The sequence below is a fragment of the Mytilus galloprovincialis genome, chromosome 5, assembly GCF_965363235.1.
Source record: "Mytilus galloprovincialis chromosome 5, xbMytGall1.hap1.1, whole genome shotgun sequence".
Taxonomy (NCBI): Eukaryota; Metazoa; Mollusca; class Bivalvia; order Mytilida; family Mytilidae; genus Mytilus; species Mytilus galloprovincialis.
In genome coordinates, this window is record NC_134842.1 from 34,498,525 (window position 1) to 34,521,756 (window position 23,232).

General features: G+C 30.2%; 1 protein-coding gene across 6 annotated transcripts in view; it reads left to right on the forward strand.

Moving 5' to 3' along the window:
- LOC143075681 (NAD(+) hydrolase SARM1-like) overlaps window positions 1-22,026 on the forward strand; it is a 33,943-nt gene extending 11,917 nt beyond the window's left edge. For 4 of the 6 annotated variants that reach the window (XM_076251213.1, XM_076251217.1, XM_076251216.1 and 1 more), the window contains exons 7-9: window positions 2,971-3,160; window positions 5,352-5,473; window positions 9,659-15,352. In XM_076251213.1, the coding sequence (XP_076107328.1) occupies window positions 2,971-3,160; window positions 5,352-5,473; window positions 9,659-9,899 (553 nt within the window). In that variant the 3' untranslated portion in view covers window positions 9,900-15,352. Of the gene's footprint in view, window positions 1-2,970; window positions 3,161-5,351; window positions 5,474-9,658; window positions 15,353-18,269 lie in introns of those variants that run through there. The other 2 variants (XM_076251218.1, XM_076251219.1) reach the window with 1 other exon arrangement.
- The last annotated feature ends 1,206 nt before the right edge of the window (window positions 22,027-23,232 follow it).

Sequence of the window (23,232 nt, forward strand, 5' to 3'; positions counted from 1 at the left end):
AATGCCATCACTGTTTTGGGAAAATGTAAACCTTTTTGGGAGGAATTTTAAGCCACTTTTTTTAGTAATTGGGAATTTTCTCTGGGGGAAAAGGCCGAATTTCGGCTGTAATTTGAGGCAAACAATATCACTGTAAAGATGTGTATAAATTTATTCAGGGAATTTAGAAATCAAGTTTTGTATTAAAAAAAAATTTATATAGCAAAATATTATTTCAATGTCCAAATGAAGAACTCAAAATTTATAATCAACTTTCCTTGACCTAAGCTTATCTTCTTTGTTATTTAGATGTGCTAGTGTACTGTTTTTGAAATGTTTTATTGAATAGGAATGATCTGAAAAAACTAATGTTTCTTTTCTTTGGCCAATCGGTTCTAAAGTTGGCCACTATTTATATTTAATCTTGAATATCTATTCTTGTATCTTGATTTTCAAATACTAACATAGATACATTAGTATAGTGTAGAAAACCCTTTTTAAATTGTTTAAGCTCCAGGCTTTGTGGTCATAAAAATTTTGAGCACGATTACTGTACTTAGGAATCAACAAATTTTTATATTGGATTTGGTGTTTTGAGAATAACTTTTGTACTCTTGAGTAAAGTTTTAATGATCCAGAGCCCTGGCTTCCTTCAGTTCTATTCTTTTTCTCAGCTACAGAGTAGATTAGGGACCTAGGTGGAGGTTTTTTATTATTACAAAAGTATTAGATTACTTAACTGTTATGTATATATGTTCCTTTGTCTCTGTTGATGGGTTTCCGTCTCATTGATGTTTACCTGCCATCTCCTGTAATTGATATATATTATGTTAGTTGGTTTAACTTTAACGTTTTAAGTTTGTTAAGTCAGATATATAAACATGTTCTTGGATAAATTATGTATGATATAGTAGTATGCTTAAGCAAACCATAGAGTTATCTTTCTTTGCATGATTTATTGGGTTTGTGTCTCATTGATATAATTTCCTTGAATCCATTAGTGCACAATGTTCATATCTATGCTATTCTGAAGGTTAAAAATCCAAATGAAGTTCAATCAAGACAAAAAGTATCCTTAGAAAAAACAGAAACGGCATTCTTGACAGATTTGTAATAATAGCTAGAGCAAAGACTGGTCGGCTTGGAGTCAGAATAATGTGTCTGATAGGGGGATTTGTCTTGACGAATACTTTGAGAACTGCCACATCAAAAATCCAACCAAGCGTTTTGGACTGGTACAAATTAGGGTTCATTTTCATATAGCATTAACAAGTTCTCTACCTGAATATGCATTTTTAAAATATGCTGGACTTTAAACATCCATCCCTATAACTGTTGCTATGATAACCATGATTAATGTCTAAGAAAAAAATGTTTTCTCAAATATGTAATGAAAACAAATTTAAAACAGCAGTAGAAATAACAGAACACTTCTACATGAGAAAAATAATCTTATTACATCAAAGAATGCCTTCTGGTACTGTAAGCTCTGTTTTGTACATTTTTGTAAAATCTGTAAAGTGTATTGCAGACTTGTTTGGTAATTTTTATATGTTTTCTTCAGCCATTTCACTCAGTAAAAGTTTTATAGTTAGCTACTGACCCCCTATTGATGCATAGCGGGTTAGTAAAATCCACTGGGATGAGGCTGAATACCGAAGCTCAAATGGATTTTACTAAACCCCTATATCATATAGCTATGGTCCGTAGAGGGTCAGTTGTAAACATATAACAAAATTTATTGCACATTTTACTGTGGTGTTTTTGTAGAAATATAAACAATGAATTCAACAACTTTAATAGATGACGTCACCATTAAAAGTAAATGTGACATCATGAACCCCATATGAAATTTACTGCCCCCCTTACAGATCCATAGGGGCCATGACATAATGGCATTAAAGAAATTACAACGTCATTAATTACCCCCCAGTGCAATAATAAATCTTAAGAGTATAATGTTAACGGAGAGCATGATCTTTATTAGAAAATCAGATTGTTTACTTTTGGATTGAAACCCTGACATCTGTGTTTCCAATTGGCTCTATAATGTACTGAGCTCAAGAAGAAATTTCCTTGGTCAATTGATTATGTCTGTCTTACTTAGTGTCTACCACTCAAAGGAAGCAATGCTATCACATTTGCCCTTATCTAATAGTTATCATACCATTATGATTCTCCTAAAACATACACTGGCTAGATATCCTCTCTGACCACTGTGTTTTTTGTTTGTTTGTTGGGCAACAAATTTTAATAGAACAAGATTGCATGATTCTCATTAGAATATCACATAGTTTTTCCTCCAGTTAAATTCAGGGCCCTATACTTTCCAAGGTCAACAGCTTACAACTGGCTAAGAATCTACCACTAAAGGGAAGCAATCCACTCACAATACAATAGAAAACAAGAATACAAGATCATAGAAAGTGAGTGTCCTTGTCCCTTTGCCTGGCTGTGTTCTGTGTTTGATTAGACAATATTTAGGCAGTATATGTGTATACATTTATACTACATGTATCTGCTGGCTATTAAATTCACCAAAAGGTACCACAATGCCCCTTTAAATCAGCAAAATACCTTGAAAATTGCAAACTGGGTCTGTTTTCTATTAAGGTTAAAGTATTAAATTCTAGGAACTGTCTTAATACAATGAGAAAGTGAAAATATTAACCCATTAATTGTACAAATAACTGTATAAGGTTCTACATGTAATACAAATGTATACATATGATACATGTACACATATAATACACATGTACACATTCACACATATAATACACAAGTACACATACATGTAATACACATTCACACATATAATGGACATGTACAAATATAATAAGCATATAGGTTTACTGATCTAATGGTAAAAAAAACCAAGGCAATTAAAGAATTCAAAATAAGCAATGAAATATGCAAAGTTAACAATGCAAGTAGACAGAAAACAATTTATTTATAAAACCTACATAGAAATAGTCCTTACTTTGTTTGCAGTTTATTGAAAGTACATCTACAGTTACGAGGATTCACTGTGTTTCTGGATATAGACAGATTAAGAGCAGGAAAGTTTGATGAAAACTTGTTAATAAACATTAAAATGGCTCGCCATTTTCTTCTGGTACTTACACCAAATTCCTTAGACAGATGTTTTGGTGACCATGAGTTAACAGACTGGGTTCATAAGGTAAGAGAGCCAATATTACAATATTAACCCTTTAACATATAAGCCAATGCATATATTAAAATTATAGTAGTAAACTGTTCATAAAAATCACATGCATATATAATATGTAATGAGTAATAATTTAATTTTGGATGCAACAGGTCTTTTGATTGGCTGACATCGTTTTGTTTATCAGCCCATAGACATAATTTAGTCATGTAACTGTGACGTCATCAATGTTTTTTTCATGGTTTACTCTGGTTTAAAATGGAATTTAGAATTACGCTAGTTATTCAGTGTGCACCACATTTTTTATGTTATTTCTTCAAAGACAGAAAAAATATTACAGTCATTCCTTAATAATACAATGAGACAGTATTATAACAACAAAAAGTCTTGAAGGGGTCAACATACTGTTAAAAGAAGACAAATTATACAATTAGAGCTAAGCTCTGCTCTAATTGGCTCATCCCCTAAACAAGTTGTGAATGAATTAAACAGAAACTATGATAAATTTACCATATCTAACGGCAGTTCCTAAAGAGATAAGCATTAAGGTATTATACCTTGAGACAAAATCTGCGCTATTTATCATTATGATCTCCTTTAAGAGAAATTTAAAAAAAAGTTCATGTTTTTTTTCGAATCAGATGCTTGATTATAAGATAAAATTTCAAAACACAAAAAAGAGATGTTAAAGATACATAATGTAAAAAAGAAGATGTGGTATAATTGCCAATGAGACAACTATCCACAAAAGACCAAATGACACAGACATTAACAACTATAGGTCACCGTACGGCCTTCAACAATGAGCAAAGCCAATACCGCACAGTAATGAACATTCAAATGCATAAGTCCAAAATAGACTGACAACTCTATGGCTAAAGAGGAACAATAGTACATAAAACAAAACAAACAAACCTTGATACCAAGCAACACAAACTCCACCAAAACTTTGGGGGGATCTCAGGTGCTCTTAAAGTGTAGGCAGATCATGCTATACTGTGGATTCATTATTATTCGTTGGATACAAATTTTCGTGGATTTCGTGGGCACAGTCAAACTACGAAATTAGATATTCAACGAATGATAATTTTTCTATAGGTTTGTATGCAGACTTCAGCAAAACCACGAAATTAAATATCCACGAATATGCAAGTTTTTCTTAATCCACGAAAATTGGTACCCACGAAAATAAATGAATCCACAGTACATGTGGCACATAAAAAATATTGGCAACCTTTTGAACCAAACATATTGGCCTTGAGGATGACCTCATAAGATTTATGATATACAATATTTAGAATTAAAAGATGACGCTTACCTTTAAGATTATAGCTTCACACATTTGACATTATTTTGATATAAACAAAATATTGCATTCAGTGTATAGTTGTAATTTGTCAATGCATGCATGGTATTAGTGATTTGAAATTTTCTCCTGGCCCAATCTGGTAACTTCAGTTGAGACTAACCTGTGTTCATTTGTTAACAGGGCAACAGTCATGCATGCCTATGATGTTATTTCAATATAAAAATAGTCATGATATTACGAACCAACTTATCAACACTTACCATAAAAATTGAACTTTCTTATGAGTCTTAAAGTTATCTATTGAACATCAGTTATTTCACAATTAGATCAGGACAACAAACCAATTACTATATTGTATTATGGCTTTATTAATATTTAGATGGGACGTTTTGAAATTGATTCAAAGATTGTTTTGTAAACATGGTAAAATTCATTAGAAATGATAAAATATTTCAAGATATGAAAGCAATTATTCTCTGTTTTTCTAGAATAGAACAATTTATTCTCTGTTTTCTACAATAGAGCACATTAATTTAGACATTGATTATTTCATGCTGTTTGAGCAGGAACTGATTCATAAATATGACTTAAAATACAAAAAAGTAGTTTAATCACTTTAAAGAAATAATTTATGTCTCTCATTGACCAAAACAGACTGGGTAGTCATCTCTCAAAAAATGTGCATTGAACCATATGCTGTAACCCAACCTTTCTTCATCAGTACTTTATTTTGTATTAATCCCTTTACAGTCCAAGTTACAGCAATTTCTTTTTTAGCAGCCTGAATTTGATTAAATTATTTTATATTTCAATTTTATGCTATAAAAAAAATACTAACATGAACAAGCATAAACAAAATATTTCTACTTTCATTTGCCAAAATTCTATTAATAGGAAGTAGTAACAGCATTAGAGAGTGATTGTAATATTATACCTGTGTTAGACAGTTTTGATTGGCCATTACCAGAAGCTCTTCCTGAGGACATGCAGCAAGTTGTTTACTTCAATGGAGTCCGGTAAGAATCATAAATATTTTAAAGCTACACCATATAGGAAAGGGATATAAGATTAATTGCATACTGAAAATTCAGAAGTTTAAAGCTGTATTTATTAGTACAGGTGTTGTACAATGGGCGCCAATGTGAGATTACTTATCACAATGTCAGAAAAATTATTTTGTTTCACAAAACCTATCTCTTCCAAGTCAGGAATATGACAGTTCTTGTCCATTTGTTTTTGATGCGTTTTGTTATTTGATTTTGCCATGTGATTATGGACTTTCCGAATTGATTTTCCTCTAAGTTCAGTATTTTTGTGATCTTACTTTTTGGCAATTTACTAAAAAATAAAAATACTAAAAAAAATTCTTAATTTACAGTAAGTTATTGTTATAATCAGCAACTACTTTTAAAGTGCCTTCCCAAGTAAATAATAAGATTAATTCTCTGAGAATATGTGATTGAATCAAAGATAACTGAGGCAAATTACTTTTTAAAATTGTTATACGATGATGACTGATGTACCCATATTTTTACTATTTTCTTTATTGTGTCTGTTTAGTTAACGCATCAATGTAAATGTAACAGACATTGATGAGACTGTCATCAAAGTGAGAGGGTTAGCGCTATAAAACCAGGTTTAATCCACCATTTTCTACATTTGAAAATGTCTGTACCAAGTCAGGAATATGACAGTTCTTGTCCATTCGTTTTGTTATTTGATTTTGCCATGTGATTATAGACTTTCTGAATTGATTTTCCTCTAAGTTCAGTATTTTTGTGATTTTACTTTTTACAATATAGTATAAGCTGGTTCTCTCTGAAATTTGTAAATTGGTAAGTTTTGGAAATAATCATGGTAAGTTTCCTGTGTAATATGTGATAGATTGACTATATCCATGTCATTACTGACTTAAAAATATGACATTGAATTTATGTATATCAACATGCATTACCTCAGTTGTCATTTTTGAGAAGCCCTTATTCATGTTATTACATTTGTGCAATATGATCTTCTATTGTTTCAAGAAAACTAGACTATACTTCTTTTTATGACTAGCCTACATGCTTTTCTTACTATAGTTGCCACGGCCACTGCATATCTTTCTCCGATTTTCAATATTTTGATCAGTTGAATAAGAAAATTGTAATTTAGAAATATACAGTCGAACCTCGTTGTGTCGAAGTCGAAGGGACCAGACAAAAGTATTCGACTCATCCGAGGTTCGACTCATCCGAGGTCGAGTGTGACGTCATATATTTGAAATGTATGAAATACCAATATGTGATTTCTGTAAACTAGATGCATGTTTATTGATCATTGTGCTTTTTTCGATATGATAATATATGATTGTGTATTTATGTTCCGTATTTTTAAGATTCAACACACAACATTCACAAATAAAATCAATACACAAATATTTACAAAGGTATAAATTATAGAATCACTCGCGAAAATATTTTCATAACTAATCTTTAAAGAATGTGAACAGTGTTCATAGATTAAAAAGACCGACTCATAATAATTAATAAAATATTTTAATCCTTTTAATTATTGTTCTTATTCTAATGGTTAATTTAAACTCAGCTTGGGTCATTAAAATTCGTTTCGTTTTTATACCAAGTGAAATATAGGTTCAGCACATTCAAGTTCCGCTTGGACGATCAACAAAGGTGTTGATTAGCGGTCATCATAAACATGTCATTTTAACTGTTTTACAAACAAGTATGTTTACACAGCTTTAATCACTTATGGAATTTACACAGCTTTAATCACTTATGGAAATGAATAGGTTAAACAAGAAAAACATCCGTTATGAATTTTATTTTTAAAGTTTTTATTTCTTTCGATTTTTTTTTAATTTTGAACTTCGATACATCGGGGTCAATTTACATCAATTTTACATCGACGGGACTTAAGAATTACCTCGACTTAACCAAGAATTCGAATCACCCGAGTTCGACTCATCAGAGGTTAAAATGCATTGATCAAACGGGAATTATGCCGGGACCGAGAAATTACTTCGACTCATCCGAGTTTTCGACACAACCGAGTTCAACACAACGAGGTTCGTCTGTACATACTTTTCAAAGCGATGTAAATAACTCACTCAAGCATAACAGGAAAATTCCCTCACACTTTTTATTGCAGAACCAATTGTTCTGCGTGTGTAGATTACCAGCTGTGGTAGTGCTCATTATATTTTCTGGTCTATGCTATGGTCCATCTGTTGAATAGTTCATCCTGTTTCAGGTTGAAGTTTGGTTCAAGATAGTTTACAATGAAATTAATTTGAAGCTACATATAATTCACACTTGGCAAAACTTTTAGGAATTTTAGTCCTCAATGATCTTCAACTTCGTACTTTATTTGGCCTTTTTAACTTTTTTGGATTTGAGCGTCACTGATGAGTCTTTTGTAGACAAAACACGCTTCTGGCGTATATACAAAATTTAGTCCTGGTATCTATGATGAGTTTATTTAGTACTTATTGTTTGCTTCTATCTACAAAATCTACTTCTTCTATCGGGTTGTTTAACAACATTGACTACTTTAACAACCTTGACTACTCATGAGGGCCAGTGAACACACAAAATATAAAGACACTGACACCACAAAATATTATTGAATCAACGTTACTCACATATATTATTTACCCTATTTTCTGTTGGCTTTTGCAAATCTCTTTTGTTCACTTAAGCTTATTGCTATTTTAGATTGTGCATGTTATGTTTTGATTTTTGTCTATAAGAATATCTTGAAATTTTAATTGCCCTCAAAAATAATCTTTAATGCAAATAATGTTTATTGGTATAAATTTTCTCTGTTTCTTTTATTGTCATCCCATTGATTATTCCAAAGTTATCACTCTTTGTCATCTTAGATTTCTGTATTGTTCTTAGCTTTTGTCATGGACATTTATTTCGACTGTTATTTTATGTCCATTTAACCTTAATCAACATTAGCAAGAATGCTTTATTGAAATGTTATAATTAGATAGAATATCCAATTTGCTGACAAATATGACTCCCAATGGATTACGATTTTCAGATTTCAGATTTTTTCTCTGTTGAATCGACTATGTCTAGTACTTTAAACTACATAATCAGGACACTTATTTGACTGTACAAATTATAAGTCAGATAGAGATTGTTCAAAACATTTAATGATTAGATGAAGAAATATTAATAGTTTCTAGTTGGTTCACTGGTACATTTTTACATTGAGAGAAGAAAACCTAATGTATTTTTGTAAATGCTCAATATACTTTGTTCATTGTCCAGAAATTAACATCCCCATTACTAAGTACAACAACAAAAAAGATTAGAGTATCTGAAACAGCTGAAAATATAAATGGGCTTTCTAGGTTGAGATATGGCTTAAAATGATGGGATAAAAGTTAAATAAAAAATATGGAAATGGTTAACCATTCTCTTGGTTATTTTGTTTTTGATTACAATTAATCTCCGATATCCCTGACATATACAGCTGCAGCGCAACCTAGGTTGGCAAAATATATACATTGGACTCCAATAAATATTATGTCAAAATATTGGTTTAATATCATTTTATAAACTTTTTTGTAATATTTCGTCATTTCTGTCACTTCTTGCTTTGCACTTTGCTTTGGTCATGTTACCCAGATCTACAGGTACTCATGCATGCATTTGTTGTTGTAATATCATTCTCAAGCATCTGACTTTTAATCTGAATTTAAGGATTTCAAAAGATGAAAATTTGATGGGAAACAGGCATATAAAATTTGCCTCATAAATTGCTATGACGACATCATTTTTTTCATAAGGACTATTTTTAATTATGAATTTCAATAATTTTTTTTTGATTTAACTTTTCTAAATTTGCTTATATGTAGTTTGTAGAGGTTTAATATTGTATTGCATTTCTCATATTTTTTCTAATAATATGAGAAAAGTAACACGTTTATCAACATACTGAATTATAAGATTTTTCTTGAGTCAAGATCACAAGACATTGTATTCCTTAACATAACAAAAATATTGAAATTCTTAACATTAGTGCTGACACAAGCTATCATTAGATTTTCATACATAATTTTGAATGGTGTAGGACTAATATATTCATAAGGTTTTAATTATCTGCATTTGTAATTTTGTTAGAGTTAACTGAATATTATTTTTCATTATTTCCCAAATTAACAACTGTCCACTTTTTGCCTGTAGATGGGTACATGACTATCAAGATGCCTGCATGCAAAAGCTTGAGAACTTTCTAAAAGTTGGAAAGAGAACCACACAAATAGAATATGTATATGGCAAAACACCATGTCTGCTTGATAAGTTTGACACAGATATTGTTGCTAGCCTAGATAACATCAGTGAAACTTCAACCAAGAAAAGCTTCAAGGAGAGATCTACTGGATTATTTAATTCAATATGGGAGAATATAGTTGAAACATATTGATGGAATATTTTTACATGATTCTCTCTGAAACAGCATATTTGAAAATTGGCTCTTTTTTGCATATGTGTAGAAATATCTACAAGGACATATTATATACCATAAAAACATGTTTGCCATCCCTGTAGGAGAAATGTTGTTTTTAATCCTACCATATGAGTGTTTCATGCACATAAAGCACTAGAAGATAAGAATGACTGTAAACATTTTAATTTTATAGCCTATCATCATGAAATATAGTACAGTATTAATTATAGATTTTTTTCATTTTAAAATGCTGTTTGAAATTTAACATTGTTATATATATTTAATATAGGTGTGTTAAGTTGCATGTTTAAAACATGTTGGTTGTACTAAGTTTATTTTATTATAAGCTTTGTCTAAGTTCACACAACAAATATTTTGACTTTGTTATGTATGAATGACTCTAAATAAGTGCCTGTGTTTATACAATGATGGCTGTTTGTGAATAGTGATTTTGTTGAATCAGATTTACTATGTTTTGAATGTTTAATAGTTTGAAGTTGGGAAGTGTGCAATTGTAGAATTTTGTAAGAGATTTATTTATGCTTTCTTTGCTCAATTAACCCATTAGTCATATTTATATAAATTTTAGATATACAGTTGTATATATATGTAGACTTTTATAATAGACTTTACTGTAAAATATATCGGTGTACTAAGGGTAATTTCAGTGCCATGTTTCAATATAAGTTTGATGATTTTTAATGAAGTGAATACAGGGAATGAAAAGGGGAAAGTACTCAAGTGGAGAATTTTTAATTTACTGAGACTGTACGCTGAACACAAGTTTTTTTAATAATTTTTGCATTGATTTTGCTGTTTTCTTAGCATCTAACTGTCAAATGTTACATTCCCTATTTGGTGTCTTGTGTAATACCGGCGTCACACATTTGGGTATAGAATGGCATGCACCAAATGTACAGAGAAAATTGACAAAGTCGGTATACGTTAGTTGCATGGTAATCAATCAGTAGACACGTGTTGCATAAGTTTGATGTACATCGCAATACAAAGGTTTATGCTTGGTGAACGCTACAACTCTAGGAAATTTTTATGCAGCATAAAAATTTTCATCTAGCTCAAGCGTCTGTCTAGTGTATAGCTGTACTCACGTAATACATATGCTACAAGCTCGTGAAAACGCTACAGGTAAGTTTGAGACACGTCTAGGGCACATTGTATACGCTTCAAGATCTTTTGACTTTAACTAAAACGTATGCGGGTGTGTTTGTAACAAACACCCCATAATAGAACGTCCAAGAAACGATTGGGACGCGTCTCAAATACATTCAAGAGACTTTTTTCCTTCATAACGTGCATTCCATCTACATTAGACAAACGCCAGGCATTCCCCAACATAAATTACTTGCATGTCCGATAAATGCTTAGATACGATTCTTGTACGCACAAGATACACATATGATTGACAGGTTGAATGCATCCTAAATTACTAGCGTATTAGCAGCGTACATGTTTTTTACCACGCCTGGCATTCGTAGGAGCTATACACTGATGTTTGAGGCCAGTGTAATAGCAGAACCTTAAATTGAAAGTCAGGGACTCAAGCTTGAGACTATTTTTTGGGGTACCCAGAGTGTTGTTCAAATCCCTTGCAATCAATCCAGTTTGATTTAGTTATTTTGTAGATATTTAAATATTAAGACTTTTCTAATATTTTATATAAATGAAATTAGGCAACAGTAGTTTACTGAAGTTCAAATAACATAAAGAGATTTTGAAGATAATAACAAGGTAATACAAAAAAACAATGGCGTACAAGGGCAGTAAGTAAGTAAATATATATAAGTAACAAAAAACCTGAGAGAATCACAAACTCCAAAAGTAGCCAGACAAGGTGTATCAACAGGGTATATAAACAATGTTATTAGTAAAAACTTATTTGTTTGCAAAACAGTCTATTTTTTAGACTCTTTTGTAGAGTGGTATTTTTCATGAAAAAAATATTATTTTCTTTTCACCTCGCTTTTAATAGAAATAAGAAGAGGTATGATTGTAAAAGAAACAATTATTAAGGAGTGCTCCTAGGATAATTAGGCTAACAAATATGAAACAATAAGGAATACAATAAACTACAAATATTGATGGGTTATGGAACTCCTTTTGAAGATATTTTATTTAAAAAAAAAAAATAATGGAAAAGACAGATTCAGACTTTTACCTTTTATTAGCATTGTCATTATTTGGGTCCCAAACTGTGCAAAAAGAAATTTGGAATGTGCTTAAATTTTTGGTTATAAATTTTATTGAGCTATTGAAGTCTTCGGTGAACAAAAAAGTGGAAAATATGGGGTAAAATAATTCACCCTGTATTGTAGAAGAAACCCAAGGAGTCCTAACTTCCAAAAGGCAAGTTTGGCAATAATAAGAACTAGTATTTTAATAGCTAAAACATAGATCTGTAAGTTGATTTTTCTGAAATCACAATAATTAACCGCACTTTCTTGTCCAATTTTTGGGAAAATCTCAATAATAAATGCACACAATAATTTTGGTAAATTTAATTAAAGCACAAAATTCGCCCCCCAAACCAATATTTTCTCATTTTCCATCCCTTTAATGTTTAAATTGTTTGCGAAAGGGTCATGTTCTTTCTGTGTTCTTTTTTACAACAAAGTCCAATTATTTGTGCTGCCTACCTATTACCAGTCCATACTCAACTCTATGACAGTCCTAGGCCTCTGACTTGACGAAATTTTAAGTAGCTATGTAACCTAGGTTTATTTAAAAAAAAATGTGTAACTTTTTATTGGGGCCTGGGTGGCCAAGTGGTCTAAGTATTTTTACTACTGTAATCACTAACCAGTCAACACTGAGGTTGTGAGTTCCAACCCAGCTCGTGCGTGTGCACTCGACTCCAATCTTAATTGACTAGGACTCACTTTTCCTATCAAAGGTCAGTGGTTTTCACCAGACACTCTGGCTCCCTCCACCAATAAAATATGATTGCCACCAAAAAGCCAAAATGTGTTGTTAAAACACCAACAACCAATCAATCAATGTAACTTTTTATCATTTGAAAAGTGCTGATTGAAATTTAGTGATGTTCATTTTATTCAAATTGTTGACCAATTTGAAATGAGTTTGTTTTAATTCAAGGTTGACATATGAAGTACTATGGGCTGGTCAAAGACGAGGCTTCTCACTGGTTAATGTTTTTAAGTTGATTAATTTTAATGTAAAAGAAAGAAAACAGCACAAACAAAATCAAAAGATACCTTGTGCAGACATTAACCTGGCCATTAGTTTTCTCATTTAATAGTTTTACATTTGTCTTCTCCTGGCCTTTTATAGCTGTTCGGTATGGGATTTGCTCATAATTAAAGCTGGTACTGTTACTTATAGTTTCTGCACCATTCAGTCTCTTGTGAAGAGATGTCTCATTGGCAATCATTCCACATGATCTTTTTATATTTGTTATATCGACTAAATCTGTCATGAAATAAGGATTAAGAATTAGTGTTTATAAATAAACTTTTTTTTTACTGTTTATCATGAATAAGTTTAAAGTCGCTGATGTATATAATGATTTTATGATAAAAAAAAAAGTATGCTTGTTAATCGTCAATACATTCAATCCATTCTTAAATTGGAGTTTAAAAATAGTATTCAATATTTTTTTTAAAGAATAAGAGAAAAGAAACATGAATATGTTTATCATGAAATAGGTTCATGTCACAAATGTTTCATTTATTTTATGATAAATAGAATTCTAGTTCTTAAAAGATGGAAGATAAAACATTTTTTTTTTATTTTTTAGTTGATAAACAAAACATATAAATAAACCTATTTCAGGTCTTCATCTATTTATTATCTTTTACATTTATTGCGTTCATAGGCTAAACATGTTCTTAGTTAGTCCCTAATAATACAAATAATCAGGGTTATTTGACAATGATCTAATGCATAATATACCTCAAATCAGTCAATCTTTATGACTTAATTAGTTGTTTTGTATATTTGACAATTACATATTATATGTAAGCAGTTGGTCATCTTTTTTTATAACATACAAGGTATGTAGTATTTCATTTTACATATTATTTCTTTCTTTACAAAGACCAGTCATCATTGCAAATCTTTTCTTCGTTTTATTGGTAAAGTTTGGTAAAACAGAGCAAACTGCTATTTTGTAATGAATTTACCTAGTAAAAGAATGTGGAAGAATTATTTGATATTGGATATAGACAGTACACCCAATGATTATCTTTCATTGCTTGTTGTTAAGATATTTGTAAATATTTTTAAATGTTAATGAATGTGTACATTTGTAAATAGTATATTAAGAAATTAATTATTTAAGAGTATTGATTGGAATGTATTATTGGTATTTATTGTGTTGTGTGATTAATTACGAAGTCACAAAAATCAAAGTGAAGATTGATTAGTGTACATACATGTACATACTGTGAGTTTATAATACCAATTTTCATGGATTTCGTTGGTAATGCTGAAGATGTAGACCTGGCATACAAATGTTCAACAAAGTACTTAATTCTGTCGACTTTTATACAGATATAAGCATAGTCACAAAATAAAATAACTACAGAAATATGATTTATCCTCAAACCGGGAAGATCAGTATCAACGAAAATAAGCAAATCCACAGCATTGTGTATAGTGTTTGAAACGCATTGAAATTAGATGAAAAGTGCCTCATGATTAATAGAAAATACAAATTGTAAATAAAGTTGGTTAAAAGAAATTTAGAAATGATCTGTTCATGCAAGATATATATCCAGTACTAATATTCTCGTATATCTTATACAGATGATCTCAAAACAGAAACGTGATTATAAGAGTTTAAAACGTTTGCAGTGTTTATAATTTTTCTTTATTCGTGATGCTTTGATGCTATCATGCAAGATTGACACACAAAAGGTCTGTGCCATTGAATACTAAATCAGTTCTATATAGCCATTTGTTGATACATATTATATTGTATCAGTAGTGGTTTCAGGAGCGATTGATTGTTTTATGGTTCAGGTCACCACAAAGGTGGAAAAGTTTTTTGGTAACTTTAAAAAAGGTACAAAGATATACCATGCAAAGAAGAATATCAATATTAACCATCACATAGTGATATCGATAAAGCTTAAAAACATAACATGAATCAATTGTTTATTGCCATTTTATGAAAATTTACATTATCATTGCTTGACTTTTTATTGATAATTTAATGCACCGCTCTTACCTGCCTTAATTATATTTAAATTCGATATTTTGATTTAAGCAAACATATATTCAGAAAAATATCAAAAGAGTTTACTTACCTTTTTAAAAATATTGTTCATTAAAACAGTTTGAATGTGGTTGGTGACAATCCGGTGTGTATGTTTGTTATTGTTGATGTTTTACATGTAGCATGTTATAGATTCGTTTCATAATAAAAATCTTGAATCTCTTCTTAACAATGTATACCTGAAACATACACGTCTTCCTTTAAAATGCATAATTTTTAGCAATGAGGAAAACAAAAATTAGAATGAGGTGCTGAACAAAATAGTTTTACGAATCAGTTTCAATACCATTAGCATGATTAGTGTACACTATGTACAGATGGGTTCACTGTCATACATAACATAGCAAAAACGTTATGAATACAGGTTTTGAACGTAATACAAGTTTGGCTTTAATTAACTATTTATATCTGAGTAAATTGATGTTTACTGATAAAATGACAGAAAACACCAAAGGGACAACAAATTATCATAAGTTGAATAAAATATGACAATCACATAGCAAAAATCTTAAAGGGTAAACATATAACAGAGTGTTCATTATAAAGAAGAGCGTTTTTCATGTATATTCAGCAGAAAGTATTGATTGATTCTAGTCATTTAGGTGAGAAAAAAAAAACACTCGGATTATGGCAAAGCCGGTATCTACACATTTGCACATCAATAGCTCATCAACTCGCTATTATGTAATTTTAAAACTGGATTAGTGAATTACATGTATTTCTGTTGATGAAAATTGACTAAAAGTAGAACAAAAACAGAAATCGTAAATATGCGTTTACCTTAGGTTATGGGTAATTTGACCACGAAGTTAAAGATATGAGGTATTACAGTCACGTGAAAAAAAGGGGTTAATGAAAACTAGTCCATATTTGTTTTTGTTGGCGAGTTTGCGAAATAAATATGACGTAGGTTTAAATATTTTAGTCAGTTGTGTTGTATGTCTGCGGTGTGTGTTTTGGCTGCTGGATCTACATTATTGTAACGTATGTTTGTTTGAGTTGCAAACTCAAATAACGGAACTGTAAGCAACTGGCATGAAACTTTGAAGTAAAGATAGCTATAAAACCAGGTTTAACCAATCCAACCAGTTTCTTCGGAAAATGCCTATATCAAGTCAGGAAATGTAAGTTTTTGTTAACTTGTTGATTGATAGCGTCTAATTTTGTAAGTTTTGAAGGATTTACCTTTTAATTATTGTCCTTGAAGTTCGTTAGTCTTGTTAACACCTTTTAAGGACTATTTACACATGTTACATTATCTGTTTATTCGTAAGGCTTAGTCTATACACAAGTCTCTGTTGGAATACTCTTGTATACTTGTCTTAATAACATTTCATGTTGAAGTGCCAACTCATAACAGTACGTGAATAAGTTTGTTACATTCAACTTTACGTTGTGGTTAATGGGTAATTTTTCTAACGTTACTTTTTCGAATTAACCAATTTACAAATGGAAAAACACTAACAAACAATTGTTTGACCAGTTTGAACAGGTTAGTATAATTTTTTTTAAATACTTGAGTGGTATCCAGACTTATTAGACAGGCGTTTAAAATCTCAAGCCTGGTATCGTCGGTAGTTTATAATCTTGATCATAACATGAGTGGTATTGTGCAATAATTTTTCAGGTCTAACAAGTAGTCACATTCAAGTTTAAAGAAACTTTGGTTGTTGATTCTATCCAAACAGAATGGAATTTTCTTAACGATAATTCTATTACTAAATAAATAAGGAATGAGTTTATATTTGGTCGTAATCTTTATTATGTTGAATTGTATCGTGTAAGAGATTTTCAGATCTGTTGGTCAGTCAACTGCCTATTACGATATTTTGAATTTACATTTTATCCACTGAGCATGGGTCATTTCGTCAATATCTATGCATTTGAAGACCTCTTTCAACTCCTTGTTAGATTTTTGTTTGCATAAGCATAGTTCAGAGATGTTTAAATCACATGTTTTACTTTCTATTCTAGTCTTTTGGTCCTCAACGCTCTTCAGTTTCATCCTTTATTTGATCTTTTTAACTTTTTTGGATTCGAGCGTCACTGATGAGTCTTTTGTAGACGAAATGCGCGTCTGGCGTATATACTAAATTTAGTCCTGGTATCTATGATGAGTTTATTTGTATACGAAACGCGGTTCCTTGCGTACAAAATATTTGATTGGGTTAATATTTACCTATCTCTATCATTCGTCAAACGGCTAGCAATACCATGACCGATAGAAAATAAAACGAAAAGACCACCAACACAACAGAAAATTAGATATATATTTAGTACAAGATTCCATAATGAGTTTTATTAGCAATCGGACACAACCAACAGTCGAGTTAGATTCTGGTGATCATGAACTGAAAAACAAAGAAATATTTTGATAAGTCAGAAACGAAAAGGAGACGAGATGTTACATATTTTAACAAAAATACATCGTCAAGCAAGTGTGCCTTTTATAAAATATACGATTTAATTAATTGTTAATCACTATTATTCGTATAGAATCTATCTTGTATCAAATCATGATTAAAATCATTCATAATGAAGAACTCAGTAAACTTTAAAAAGCAATGGTAATTCTGATATTTTTAACAAACGTGAATCTGCCAGTAAAAATGATTCCATTGTAGGATTCTTTCCAACAACGGCGATATTCATTTCGCGGTTTGAAAATAGTAGCAAATAAGTTATATCTAACTTATCATGTGAACAGTAAAGAAAACCACTAGAACAAAATAATATGATGTTTAAAGATTCTAATTAAAATCGAATTTACAATGGGACTGTACAGATTGCACAGTTGCATAGAAAACAAAAATAATCATCAAATTATCTTTGTCTTTTCAGAACATTCTATGCACATTTGTTAATTGTTGGTGTTATTAATGGACATTTGATTGAAGAAAGTGTAGCAATGTGGACTTCGACTTATGATTATTGAAGACAATTTTAAGAAATTACTATACTAGTATATCAATTTTTAGCAGAACTTCAATCAACATGAAACATTATAAATACTTTATAATTATAATTATATTTATTTGTGTATTCATATATGATAATAAATTTCAATCCATTATTTTTACATATTGCAGGTGGGTTCATGACTACCAAGATGCATGTGTGGACAAGGTTGAAAAGTTTCTTCTAGGAGAGAAGATTCCACATATGGATAAAATACCGTCACAAGGTTCCATTCAAGGGTCCATCCAGGGAGACAGTAGAAATTCCCCTGGAAGAAGTAGTCACAGGAGCTCCTTAGATGGAAGCATGCAGTAATAGTGCAGTTTTGGATATGCCATGTTATGTTATAAGGGATATATGATATATTTAAACTAGTCTTATTATTATATTGAATTAGTGAGTTATGACTTTGTTAAAGTTTTTACATGTTTAAGTGATTGCCAGTTAAAATTATAATTCAGTATTGATATGCATATTTAATAATGAACTTGGTAATTTCTTGTATGCAACTCTGATAAGGAATATGTTTTTGTTTTGTCATTATTGAATACTATTATATATGAGTAAGATGAGAAGAGTTAAACACGGAAAATAGGAAAATCCTGAAGTAGTTTGTAATCAGTATTAGGTGTTAATGATATGCTAAATTACTATTTGTTAAATTTGCATACATTGTCGAAATCTTGCTCTGGTTGTAGTTAAAATAGTCTGCTTAGTGTGTGCATTAGCCACAGTAGATTTTACATCTACATAATTATATTACTCGCAGACAGTAAATATAGTTATGAAGATGAAAATCCAATGATATGTTTTAATCTACATCTTATTTCAAGCAGGCAGTTTATATGTCATATTTTCTTAACATGATTGTTACACTTATGTGGTTTTCAGTCGTGTTTTGTTTTAAATTTTAATCAGTAAATAAGTGCAATTTGGTACGGATTTGCATAAAAATGTAAATTGTATATGCATTTGTTGTCTATTATGTAAACATATTGCAAATTTTTATCATTGTTGCTGGTTAAGATGGTTTTTGAATTGGTGCTAGTATAATACCTCATGAAATGTTAATTTTCAAAATTTCTGTTCCATACAAAGTTGCCAAATACTCATAAAAATACATTTTAAATGTTGCAGAGAACTATGTTGTAACAGATTATGTTATCTGAAGCCTTTTTGCTCAGTTAGTGAAGTTTTTGTTTAATTATACAAATTAAGAACGCTTAGTAGTATGTAACAACGTTAATGATGTTTCATTACAAGTCTTAACATCTGGATTCAGAAAGAATTATAATTGAATGAGGTTTGTCTTCTGTTAAGTTTTGCATCATAAATTTGAAACCAATTGTCACAATATAATGTGCAATTAGTTACCGGATCTATTAAGTAAGATTAATGATAATTTACATTTCATTTTTAAATAATTTATACTTTTGATTATTGTTAATTAATTTACTTGCATAATCAAATTTTAAAAGGATTTCTTGTTTTTAGATAAGTAGAAAACGTTTGTTTAAATGACTGCAATTCGAACCTAGGAAACAGATGTGCGAAAGATATGTTATGTAGTAGCTATTTTTTTTCTTCTATAATATTAACTATTTTTATTTTGAAATGTTTTAAACATATTTTCAACCATTGTTAAGCTTTTACATGACATATTATATAACTGACATACACAGTATGCATTTTTAGCAAGTAGTTTTATGCATTTATATTTTTTTATATTTCATCTTTTGGATTTCGAAAGAGGGCATTTGCAAGTCTTTTAAGATGGCTAATGTAACTACAAACACTAATTAGACATCAGAGATCATCAGAGGTGAACAAAATAGACTCCCGAATTATTATCAGATTCAGTATAGTTTTGTTTTAACTTATCAATACTGATCAGGCAAACAGTAGCTCAAAGATATCAGTATATAATACGGTAGACAAATTATATCACTTGAAAAGCATAATTTTAAAACTTATATATTTTATAATATAAAGATTTTATTCTATTTTCTTTTATGACAGAAATGTTTTACAAAATAACAATATACTCGACTTGTATTAATAGTCTGTGATTAAAAGTAAATGTAGGACAGAAAGTCATAGGACAAAAATCCATAGACAAAAAGTCACAATCCTGCTTTTTAAGGAAGATTGTATTTTTCTTTAATTTTTTGTATGTAATATCTTTGTAGACCAAATTTTAAGTGATAATGATATTGTTAGGAAACATTCTCTCAAAGTAGCTTGGTACACAACTGGATACATGGTACCAAGGAATACGTCCCTCATATTGTTAACATTTGATAAATTCGGCATATCAAGGCTAATGAGCAATTTTCTTATACAATAAAATGGATCAAAAGAAATTAGTTCAAGAATATGCTCTTTTTCATTAAACATGTTAAAACAAAAGTACCAAGCAGATAGTTGTGACTTTTTGTCGGAGTTCAATTCTATCTTTCTTATCCTATAGAATGATATATTGATATGATTTTAACCTTTGCTTATTCAAATTTTATATATAATTTATACATACAAGTTTTTATTTTAGCTCTATATCTAAATATACCATATTATCAATGTAGCATTTTAGGTCAAAATACATTACTTTTTACATACAGAGTAAAGTACAAAACATAAATATTCATAAGCTCCTTTTGTAGGTTAAAGGTAAAATCATAAATTGTTCCCTTTTCATTTCAAATTGCACATTTAAAACATTAATGTCAAATATATGGAGTAAGAAGGTTTGTCAAAAAAACAAATATTTGACCTCACTTTACAAAATGATCATTATCCCAGAATGAGTATTGTGATAGATTATGGTTACTTGGTGTTGCGTTTTTAAGTTCTTACATTATTCAATATCAAAAGGTGTTTTTATAATATGTTTACAAATATACAGTGCAACCTGACAAAACCGAATCCTGTATATACCAAACATGTTCTAAAGCACTGTCATTTCAAATTGTATGCATTGCGAACCTGATAAAACCGAACATCGGCCAAAACCGTATACATAATCTTAAGTCCTGAAGAGGTTCGGTTTAAACGGGTTTCACTGTAATATCGTTCTGCTATGGATTAACATTTTACAAGAAACCATTCATTGGTATTTATCTCAACCTCAATAGTTCATAAAAGAACACAAATCTTTTAAATAGTTGAAGGGATTCCAGTGTCACTCAGATGTTTTGATATGTGATAACCATTTGAAAAATATTTTAGAAATAAGCCTTCATTTGACAAAATTGAGACCAAAAGCATGAAAGACAAATAACAACAACAACAAAAGTTTTTAGAGAAAATAAAACCAAATACAGTTGCTACTGGTTTTATAAAGACTTGTATATTTATGAATTTTATGTAAGTGTATCGTTGAAGAACTTATATTTTGTTGAAGTATATAACACATATACATTTATATATACATTCTCAACATTTATGAGACCTTTGTTTTTTATAATTAAAATTAAAAATGGAAAACTAATTTTGATATGAATATATAGAAGTTCAATAATTTCCTTAATTAGACCAGTAATGAAATATAATTGTCAGGATTTTAAAATGCATTTTTTTAAACAAAAACCAACAGAAAAACTAATAAAAAAGGTTGTATTTTATAGCGAAATGTGCCATACTATATTATTATAAACCTACTATTTTCTTCTTATTAGGTTTATTTTTTGTTTGTTTCCTTTTTATATATTTATTTCAGGTGCTTAAATTTATAACATGGTTGGAAACATTATGACAGTTGTTGGTTTGTCAGATTTTTTAATAAATATTCAGACATTAATTTAAACAAATTGTTGAAGTTTCATAAACTTTTCTTTAGGGATGTTATGTACGAAAAGTATTTTAGGCATTAAATGAAAATTTAGATTGTTATTTCTCTTCTTTTTTTTTATTTTTAGCCATGACTGTTGACTTTTATGTATTTTATTTGTAAAATTCATGTATAACATACAATACTATTGTATACCCCACTTTAAAAAAAGTGAGAGTATACTATTTTACCTTTGTCTGTCTGTCCCATGAATATTTTCGTCGCATCTTTCTCAGGAACTACATAAAAAGGATTTCTGAAATTTGGTTTCAGGGTTTACATACGAGTTGCTCTCTGCCTTTTACTTTCAAAAAAATTATCATGGTGTTATAGTGGTTATGAAGTAGTTTATCAAAATGAAAAAAGTGTTTTCGTGATATTTGTATATTTCTGATTAAGTTGGTTGAGTGAATGATAGATTGATTGGTTGTGGTTGACATTACGTCCCGTGACAGATGAATAATGCACATAGATAAATAAGAGATGCGGGTAAGAAATTGAGTATTTTCTGCAACAAAAAATTAAATGCATTTTACATGTAAAACACAGAACGTTTTCGGTACCTGTTCTTGAATATCTGTGTCACAGATGACAAAATAAGTTGTTCAATATGCTCCGGCCAGAGCCATCCTCTTTTGTTTTTTTAATAATTCCATTACCGTATGTGAGTAGCAGACGGTTGCCTTAGTGGTACAGGGATTGCTCATATTGCAAAGGCTGTAGACCTCGGTGATTGTTTAACAGGGAGTGCTCAGTATATTTATTTATTAACTATAACATTGTACATCAATCTTCTCGTATTTAATTGTGACTGCCTCTAGAATATTATGTTAATTAAGGTGACAGTATTTACCAGATGTTCAAATGTCTTGCATCAATTAAAATGAGACAAATCAAGGTGACACAAAAAACTGAGGGAATCGCATGAATTTTAAATTGAACGAGACTAGGTGTGTGTACATGATTAAATTAATATTATAAGCAGTATTATTTGTGTAGTAAGCCACGTCAATGTAATGCTTCCATTTATGTGTATCGTACACTGGTTTCAAAGAGTATCTTCTCTGAAACCATTGGTCCAATATAAGGAAATACCTTGATCAGCATAATAATCTAAAGGAATACTAAAATGATGACGTAAATTGTAAAAAAAATCCAACGATCCTGGTGAGGGTTGGAATCATATAAGCGCTTCGTACGCATGCAATTATAAAGTGTCATTTGCTCGGGGGCCACTTCCTATTTACAAGATGATAGGACGTGCCGCT